Source organism: Achroia grisella, unplaced genomic scaffold, assembly GCF_030625045.1.
Source record: "Achroia grisella isolate CSIRO2021 unplaced genomic scaffold, CSIRO_AGI_Agris_v1 utg841, whole genome shotgun sequence".
In the NCBI taxonomy this organism is placed as follows: domain Eukaryota; kingdom Metazoa; phylum Arthropoda; class Insecta; order Lepidoptera; family Pyralidae; genus Achroia; species Achroia grisella.
Genome location: NW_026713039.1, coordinates 1,607,277 through 1,617,696, shown reverse-complemented (window position 1 = coordinate 1,617,696; position 10,420 = coordinate 1,607,277). Strand labels below are relative to the sequence as shown.

General features: G+C 34.6%; 1 protein-coding gene across 2 annotated transcripts; it reads left to right on the top strand.

The window, feature by feature from the left end:
• Nucleotides 1-2,054: 2,054 nt before the first annotated feature.
• On the top strand, nt 2,055-10,420 carry LOC131852291 (uncharacterized). Of its 2 annotated transcripts, XM_059202967.1 has the most exons (7): nt 2,055-2,246; nt 3,980-4,076; nt 5,695-5,801; nt 7,368-7,430; nt 8,374-8,658; nt 9,804-10,034; nt 10,193-10,420. In XM_059202967.1, the coding sequence occupies exons 2-6, from the start codon at nt 3,983-3,985 to the stop codon at nt 10,008-10,010; spliced, it is 756 nt and encodes a 251-aa protein (XP_059058950.1). In that variant the 5' UTR covers nt 2,055-2,246; nt 3,980-3,982; the 3' UTR covers nt 10,011-10,034; nt 10,193-10,420. The 2 variants fall into 2 exon arrangements, with proteins under 2 accessions (XP_059058950.1, XP_059058949.1); XM_059202966.1 differs by lacking the exon at nt 10,193-10,420 and having other exon boundaries at nt 9,804-10,068.

Below are 10,420 nucleotides of genomic sequence, written 5' to 3'. Positions count from 1 at the left end.
ATTTTAAAAGTATATGTTTCTTCTATAATTTGATTTAAAAAATTCCCAATGACAACTATTTAAAAAAAAACCTTGTCAAACATAATGAAGAACTAACTGTAATAAATTATTATGATTAAACAATTATATTATACTGAAAATCAGTTCGGAAATGATAAATATGTTTATTATTACCTACATATTGTAGTATTTAAGTAAATACAAAAAATGCCGTCAAATTATTTTAAAAGAAGATTTCCAATGAGAACTATTTTTAGAAACCTTGTCAAAATAATGGAGGATTAACAGTAATCAATTATTTTGATTAAGCATTACTATACGGAAAATCAGTTCGGAAATGATTAATATTTTTATTGTTTCCTACGTTTTGTAGTATCTAGATAAATACAAAGAAATGTCACCAAAATGTCAATATATAAAATTAAAAAAATATGAAAATTTTAAAAAGTAGATAAAAGAATATAGTACGTAATCAAAAAACAGAATGAGTGGTAGAATCAAAATATGACTATTCAAAACTGCTTGTAATGAGTTTATTTGAATAAAGATTATTTCTATTTCTATTTCTATTTCATTTTTTTTAATGGATGATGATGGGATGGTATACTTGCGTTAACGGTGTAGGCTGGCAGGATACCAGTGGAGGGTGATAGAATGAGCTTGAGATCAGCTCAGTTACCATATCTAGGAAAATTCATAAGGAACGTATCGCGATGGATTCCAGGAAAAACCGTGAGAAACTCAATCTGTTATGGTAGATTGCTAGCAATGAGATAATCATTACATTTTACTATATTGTTATTTATTGAATATAGAGAAGAGAAAGTACATTATAACCTAGAACTGTGGCATAAAGTAGGTATTCCATGTTTTAGGTTTAGACTCAAAATCATGGCTATATGACGCATTACTTGTAGTTAGACTATAAATAAAAGTCGTAATTACGCCCTGTGTCCTTGCATAAGTCTCCAAAAATAACCTCTATAGAATCAAGGTAATTAACGAATTCGACTTATGTAAAATTAATATGAATAAATCCATTTAGTGCTTATAATTTACGGAAGCTAATGTATTTAAAGTCAATTTGTGTAAAGGAAATTCTGTACATAGAAATAAACACCGTATAGTATTACAGTAAAGTATATTTTAATACGACATCGAAGTAAACCAGATACTGAAATCGAAGTTAAACGGATTATAAACAAAATGCGCGCGCAAGTGCGATGTTGTCAATCAAAATGGCGGAAGGTGTTTTATTAGTACAACGGCGGAACTGTTACTTTTATGTGACTGAGATAACTAGAACAGTTACAAATCACTACATTGCAGTTTGTTTACTAAAAATACAACACATACATTTGTACAATTTGTACAATTTACATACATTTGTATGTATTAAAGATAATACAATTTTTTATTTATTACAATTTACATGACATATACACTAATTTATATGCTACTGTGAGCATCATTTTTATATGTTGTAATAAATTTTATTAACATGTATTTTATAATAAATACATTTTAAATAAAAAAGGTTTTAATAGAACCTCATATAGGATTGTCAGCATGTTGTAGTGTGTCAAATCTGTACTAGTCTGTATTCAGTAAAAACTGTTAGATCAGAATCATGAATTTTGTACAAAACTTTCTTATATCATGGAAGTGAACAACTGATTGCACGATTTAGTGTTTAGAGTTTTCTTGATATCAGGAGGATTTTTGTTGCGTGGAGGAAATTCCTGACCCGTCAGTCTTAGGGATTGGACGGACTGATAGTGTGAAATTTCCATTTTATAAGCATTTACCTACTATACTATACGTACATATTTTATACAAAATATTGTAAAATTAAATATTTTGAACAAAAATTAAATTCTATCGTACCTAAATAACAGGTACGCGATAAATACCAGTAGCCTACTGTTACGATACTGAAAAGAAAACTTACTCCTGTTACGGCGGTATTATAAAACACCCAGTACAATGTTTTCAGTTTTAGTGAAACACGTACCAGCGTTTTTGTACCAATAAATCTGTATTTTACTAAATATTCTCACATAAAACCCATATTTTTTATCCAAATATTTTCTACCTTTGTATTTTTGAGATTAATATATTTCAATCCTCGAGATTTTGGTGTTTAATAATCTTTATACAAAAGTCCTTGTGAGAAAATGTATGGTGTAGTTATATATTGTATGTTTCATTGAATATTTTCACCGTTCTTAATTAATACGTGAAAGGTAAGTCGTAATTATGTTTTATTTCAATCAAAACTATCATAAACTCTTCTTAAATGTCGGATGTGACTAATACCATGAATAAAACCTATAAAATATTACAAAATACGAAATAATAAAAATAATACTAGTCTTTTTTTTACCTAGATTTCTTTGTGAAAAAAATAATGAATAGTTACTCTATGCTTAAAATGAAATACAGATTGTAATATTAAATATAAAATAATAAAGTATTGGTCGATATACGAACATATACTTTTAACAAAATATGCATTTATAACAAAGGCATTTTTAATTTATGAATTAAACGTATTTTTCAAGCATTATAATAAACATTAGCTTTCTGCTTTTTCCTTTTTTCTATGACAAATTTCATACTCTGTCTCTGCAAAAGGTTACAAAGGTTTTTATTTCGCGTAATACCTACATAGGTGTAATTAAATATTTGCAACCGTATAAATTAATAATATTTAAAAGATGTTTTTTAAATTATTATAAGTTATAGTAATTCAATTTACCTATATTTATACCTAATTGTCTTTGTTTGAAAGACCGAGGCAATACTTAATATGATCAATAATTGTATTAGAAGCCCCACCTAGTGATTAATTGCTCAGTAGGTATTTTTTTTAGTGTAAAAGAAAGAAATTTATTAAATTATTTTTATCCATTTGAATTATTTTATTCGGTAGACTATTGTTCGTTAACATAAAATTGTGGCATAATTATATCTAATAAGGTTAATTAAAAAAATATAATACTTTTTTATGTGATATTTTTAAGCTACATTTAGGTACTATAGCGCGCCGCGCAGGTAAATAACGTAGAGTCGAAGGGAAGAGAATTGTTAGTAGTTAGTTTTAGTAGACAAAAACTGTTTATCTATCTGTCTATCATTAATAGTTTTTATTTTCTACCTTGTGCGCATAAATTTTTTTTCTTAGTGCTTGTTATGGTCGCACACTGGCTAGAAATGCGGTCGTAAATAGCGCAGTTTTCGGTAACTGAAAACCCCATATTTGATGTGGCATCTTTTAGGTTTAGACTTAAAATTATGGCTACGCAGAATATATGAGTAATAAATCACAAAATATCCATTACTTGTAGTTAGACGACAAATAAATGTTATTACGATTCACGGCAATTAACGAATTTGACTTAGGTATACAAAAAACTAAGTTTGACATTTCTATTATTCATTTAAACTACTAATGCGTTTATAATGTTTTATTTTTAAACTACCTACTCGCCTCGGCTTCGCACGGGTATACATTTATTATACATATAAAACTTCCTCTTGAATTTCAGCATATATAGTTGCGTAGTTGTAAAGATTTCAGCATATATAGGGCGACTTTGTTTTATACTATGTATTGAAGCTACGTAGGTAACTTTAAAGATGGCAGCTCCACTAATTGGTCGTAGTATGTATATTGTTAATACACGTATTCATACTTTCACACACACACACACACACACACACACACACGCACACACACACACACATTCACACGTATTCACACGTTTCGACTTGTAAATGTAAACTTACAAGGCTTATTTAAAAGAGCAACACACAAGTTTCTTGCTCGTTCTTCTTGTGATAAGACAGCTTTTCGAACGAGTGGTAGATAAACAAATTGTTAATGGCTGTTCAAAAGTGCTTAAATTAAGTTTATTTGAATAAATGATTTTCTATTCTATTCTATTCTAAAAAATAATAATATAACAACTTCCAGGATATGGCACCTGTGAAATTCGGGTTGTTCAAAACGAGGAGTCGGGAGCAAGAGCAACCCTCCACGGAGAACCTTCTAAACATCAGCACTGAACATGGTGAGTTCCAATCAGCAGTCAGTTCGTTGATTGATTCATTTTTCTGTCCCATACTAATATATGTCCCATATTAATAAGCTAGCTGTACCCGCGACTTCGTCCGCGTGGATTTTAACTTTATTTTTCTGAAATAAAAGTAGCCTAAGTTACTCTTTATTACATCAGCTACCTGCCAATAAAAGTCCCGTCAAAATTGGTCCAGCCATTTCAGAGATTTGCCGGAACAAACAGACAGACAGACAAAAATCGTAAAAATGATATTTTGGTTTAAGTATGTATCGTATTTATATTCATATGCATGTAGTAAAAAACGGTTATTTCAATATTAGAAACAGACACTCCAATTTTATTTACATGTATAGATGTATAAATCACAGGACAATTCACACAGCGTCATCTAGTCCCAAGTAAAGCTAGCTAAAGCTTGTGTATTGGGTACTACATAACTGATACTAATGTATAGATATATTTTTTTTCGTAAATACATACATATTACATGGATACAAATGTTTATGCCATGATAGCAATCGAACCCGCGACCATCTTTAGGCAGGAGCACCTTTGTCGATGATCCCAATCTGTCCCGCGTGTAGATATCGAACCGCTTAGCTTGAGGCGAGACTTCACATCTCTTTGTGTGTTCTACCGAATATACAACATACTGTGTTCTGAGGAATTGTTCGACATGATGCCCACACCTACCTTTTACCATCGCTCGCCATAGACAGGGAATTCATCTCCACACGCTAGAACCTAAGTGGTCACGGATAGTGCGGTTTCAGAGGAACTTCCTCCCGCGTACACTTAGATTGTGGAATGAACTTCCTGCCGAGGTTTTCTCACGAAACTACAGCATGGGTTTTTCAAGGGTATATTAAGGTGTTTTAAGGGTCGGTAACTCGGACGTGATACCCCTGGTGTCTGAGGCGTCCATAGGCTACTGTAACCATTTACCATCAGATGGGTCGTATGCTTGTTTGCCACCATCGTAGTACAGGTAGTCCTTGACTTATGTTGTCTCGTTTTACGTAGTCCAACTTTTGATAATAAAGTATGTATATCCTTTGTTATAAATGCAGTATTTTTTTTTAATTTTGAATCCGTGTGGATCCTAACCCTTGAGCTTTACATGTAAACATATGAAAAAATATGTCTCGACTTACGTCGTTTCGATTTATGTCGCGTATTTCGAGAACCTAACATGCCGTAAAGGGGATTGTTAGTAATGTGGACTGATGATCTTATTGCTAGCTATGTACCATGTCAGGTTGACCTCCAGGCGGTTCCCCTGAAACCATCGTGATAAATTCATGGTGAATTTGTTAAGATGGGCTAACTGACCTGACCTCATGCTCATCTTATCATCCTCCACTGGTGTCCCGCCAGCGTAAACCGTTAGCGCAGGCGGGTGCACCATTCCATTATCATCCATAAAAAAATCATGCCCTAAGTACAAGGACCGCCTGTATAAAATAAATTGTGTTTCTCATTTTTATGTAATCGAATGGCAAACAAGCTGATTCCACTTATATACCTTATGTACCTTAGTGTAAAGTTTTATACCCATTCCCATAGGACCTAATGACACTTTTTAACTAAAATGATACTTTTCCAACAGTTGCATCACCTAGTTCTCCTATTCCTTCAACAAGTAAGGGTATAGTTGAGGACTTGATACCTGCAGACATATCAGACCTGCATCTGGACAGCGAGGATGATGACGAGGTAAGTCAGACTGTAATATTATCTGTGGTCATACTGACCAAAGATAGATTTCGTACAAAATCAGCAGCTTGTGTCTCGTCTCATCTATTTCTATCGCTAAACAGCTTGGTTTGTAAATTGTGTTTCAGTTGTAGAAAATAGTAGAGCAGTGAAATTACAGGATAAGAGGCATGACATATTATACCTTTTTTACTGTATGGCGTTTGTCCCCACAAATGAGTAAGTGATTACCTCCCATGAGTACCCACAACGCCAGGGAATTGCAAGTACGTTGTCGATCTTTTAAGAAGCTATAAATTATTTTCTTGAAGGTTTTAATATCGTATCGGTTTAGAAATCCTTTTAAGAAGGCATAAAATCTTTTCTTGCTTTCAATATTATATTATATTCAATTCGGATATACCATTGCTGGAAGGTGATTCCACAACGTGGTTGTGCGTGGCAAAAAGCTCTATAGCAGCTCTGTAGCACTGCGACATGTATAAATCTATTGTGCTCGCTCCTTTTCAAAGTCCTCTACCTAGACCCGTCAGGGACAAGAATTGGAAGAAATCTCTCAGGATAAAGTGTATACTTTCCAAATGACATATTTTTTTATACATGAGTGAGCTACAACCACATAGGATGTGTACAATATGATAACTCTACCGTATTGAAATGTGGTGTAATTGTATTTATTTATTTATTTAATTCAGGCTACATGGCCCATATTATAAATACCTTATAGACTAACATACATAAGAAATAATAATAAAATATGTAAAATAAAATTGTCTCTATGGTTACGGCACTGACGACGGCAGTCTGCCACGGTATTTAACAATAGGTACATATATACGATATTATAATTGTATTTAACGAACGAAAACTCCAACCACTTATTCCCTGAAACAAATATAGCGTGTGTTTACAAACTAACATATGTTACGCCAATATAGGATCGAATATCCTAGATAGGGTTGCCGACAAAAAATGGAAAGAAACAATAATGATTTATCTTCAGTATTGTTACCATATGGAGCAGTCAGAAATATTTTTTCCGTAGATTAATTAAAATAGTACACTAGTTAAGGATGATAAGATGAGCATGAAGTCAGGTCAACACTCCAACCAACCCATCGTGGCGAATTTACCAGAAATTTTTAATGGATGATAATGGAATGGTGCACTCACTTGCGCTGATGGTATACGCTGCCTAGGCACCAGAGTATGAGGTTAGGTCAATTAGATTATTGTGACAAACTTACTATGAATTTAACACAGTGGTTTTCTTGTAGAGATCAAGCAGATATAGTATTTGTATATTGTTAGCTATATAATTTCATCCTTTGGCTTGGAGTGCTATCTGCACTCGCTCTCTATCATCCGGTGAAGCTGTAAATGCCAGCAGCGGCTAACAGCATTAGAATAGTTTAGCTACCGATTTCTTTCGACACAGAAGTAAATACATCAAATTGTAATTTCCTGTAGTCATCATCTAAAGTTACTAATGGATGTGTAACACCGATGTTGACAACCCTACTAGTCTCGCAATATTAACGAGGCCTCCCCTCGTGTTGTTTGCAGGTCATTTCCGAGAAACCAACGCCGACCAGATTTAGTGAGCGCAGCCAATCCGAAGACGGTCAGGTATGGCCTATATATTGTATTATTTTCTTTACATATACCATATTATATTTTCTTTACATATATCATAATATATTTTCTTTGGTTTATTAGGATTTCATTTGATTGATGAATTGACAAATAGTAATTATATTATAACTAGCAGAGCCTGCGAACTCTCTTCCGCCTCACTATTAAATAATATAATAATAATAATAATAATCTCAGGACAATTCACACAGCGCCGTCTAGACACAAGTTAAGCTAACTAAATGTTTGCACCATGCGAGTAATCGAACCCGCGACCATCGGAAGTAAAGTGTTGTGCTAAACCGCTAGACCACCAAAGCTGTCAAAGGAATGGAAAATAGTTTTCGTCCAATTCTCAGATTCTTAGATCAACTAAATTTCATAAGAGGAGTTTTGTTTTGTTAGCTTAACACTATGAGAATAAAAATATATAATTTTGTATATTAAGAATTATGTAGCAAGCGTTTCTAAATGTATGTACTAACAACAGTTCTGGAATAAACCAACGCGGGATCCGTAGCAAATTTTTTGAGCCCTCGACTTCGGTTCTAGTCTCGTTTGAAGCTAGTTTTTGCTATGGCCCAACTTCTTGGAAGAGGGAGTTGTTTATATCATTACATACATTAAGAAGAATTGTAATTTTGCATGCCTCCTGATGCAAAATAACAATTCTTCTTAATGAATTTAAAATTAATAAAGAGATTAAATGATTAAATGTGAAATCAATTTTTACGAGTATAAGAATACTCGTAAAAAAATGCTGTTACCCTTTGCGAGAATTGATTTCACACATGGATAATTTATTTGCTTGAATATGCAAAATTACAATTCTTCTTAATGTATGTAATGTAAGGCGAACATTTGTACCTAAACACTTGGAAGATCTACATTGTAAATATTCAAGCAAATAAATTATCCATGTGTCTTTATATCCCAGTTCAACTACCTACCTCTAAAGAACCCAACGGACTCTACCTCGATAACTACGCTCCAACAAGAAGACCTCGACGATATCCATAATTACGACCTGGACAGTCTTGACGGAGCTTCCACATCCTGTGACGTGAACTCTTTGCAATTTGACGAGACATCTATAGCTCCCAGCGAAGATATATCCGTTTATTGTGGAGCTCTGAAGAAACCAAAGAAGAGTAGGTCGAAGGAGGAACAGCAGATGAGGGACGTTGATATGTGGAAAGCCAGCGACGTTGAAGTTATGAGGGTGAGTAATTAATAACCTTTTCTTTCGTGTGGAAAAATCTTCAAAAGACCGTCGACAAACCAGAACGAAACAACCCAGACGGGTGACTAAGGAATGTGTGGGATTCTTACCCACTAAAAACCCACAACAGTAAAGTCCTTGAGTGGCGAACCGGAAGAAACAGTTTGGGAAGGCCTCCAGCAAGATGGACCGAAGATCTAGTCAAGATCGCTGGAAAGCGTTGGATGAGAGCTGCGCTGGACCGATCGTCGTGGAGATTTTTGGAGGAGACCTTTTTTCAGCAGTGGATGTCTTCTGGGCTGAAATAATGATGAAAAGCCCACACGGTGTACCTACGAGTGCTATTGCCGGAGTTTCTTCACTGAGTTGTCGTCCCAATTTTAAGTAAATGTAATAATAATAATAACCCTGACCAATCCACACAGTGCCATCTATTTCCAAGCCAAACAGAACTTCGTGAGTACTAGATAACTGATAGAAATACTTAAAATATAAAAAGTCACTATCTCACCTGTGGTCACCAAACAGCTGGCTTTGCAAGATGTGTTTGGGTTCTAAGGTCAGATTAGGCAGAGAAATTACAGTATAAGAGGCATTGCATCTTAGTCATCCGGAATAGCAACATCATGAATGGTATCACGGGTGTCACGTGATAACGTGGTGTCCAAGTACATGTATTACCATCAGGAGATCGTCAGCTTAATTGCCTAGTATTTCTCTTTATTAAGGTGTTTGGGCTAGTACTTTGTGCTTTGGTCACTACAACCTGCAGAGATCTATTGTGCCCGCTCTTTTTTAAGAGCCAGCTAGACCTAGACCCGCCAGCGACAAGAATTAAAGGATAGTCTTAGGAGCTATGAGTTTTATCTCCTCAGAATGTGTCTTTTTCAGAAAATAAAATTTCTCCAATTAGCATTTTTGGGAAAGTTTTTCAGTCAGTTCCTTGAATATTTTCTCGGAAGTCGAAAGCAATTGATAGAATTTCTTTCGACTTCCCAGAATTAGACACTACTTTCCAAATGAGATACTTCGTTCATTTATGAGTAGGCCATATAGGCTGTGTAATGGGGTTTATCAATTACATAACAAAGTGTCTGTAATTTATCTACATGAATAGCTATTTCAATTTTGACTGTTTATTACAGAACCTCTTAAACCGAAGTGGAACTCTGGACGAGAAGATCAAATGGGAAGCCATAGCGACAGCCAGGGGTCTGTGCACTCTGACTGACAGCTGCACCTGCGGGGACTGTACGAGGGCGAAGTACCTCGCAGGGGTCACTGACGGCGACGGGGGGATCGGAGCAGCTCCACTGTTCAACGCCATCAGTGTCGGATGTCAAGTGCAGTGAGGTGAAGCAAATTGTATCAGGAAGGTATGCTCTCTCAGGTTTTAATGATCTGAAACGATTCGGATTGATGATTTTTTTGTGTTGTATTGAATATTGATGGAACAGAGTTAGTCATAAATAAGTCGAAAGCACTTGTATTGATATTTTGAATTGAAATGTAAAGTTGTATATCTCTTTAACAGGGCAACAGAAGTTTCTTGCTTGTTCTTCTTGTGTTGAAACTAATTTCCTAATGAGAAGGATTGATTTTACTTTATGCTTTTGTTGTACGTGTGGTGAAGATGCAAATGATTTCTCCCTGTCTCTCTGTCTAACTCTGTCCCAGTTTATCTGGGGTCAGGTCTCCATGTACATCTGCGTCAGAGAGCTCTGTACTAGAAGCAAAGGATTTTGCTATCATTAAAAATTTG

Coding starts and splice junctions, on each gene's coding strand:
- LOC131852291 (XM_059202967.1), top strand. CDS start 3,983: ATGGCACCTGTGAAATTCGGGTTGTTCAAAACGAGGAGTCGGGAGCAA. Junction 7,431..8,373: donor GCCAATCCGAAGACGGTCAG/GTATGGCCTATA, acceptor TTTATATCCCAG/TTCAACTACCTACCTCTAAA. Junction 8,659..9,803: donor GCGACGTTGAAGTTATGAGG/GTGAGTAATTAA, acceptor TGTTTATTACAG/AACCTCTTAAACCGAAGTGG.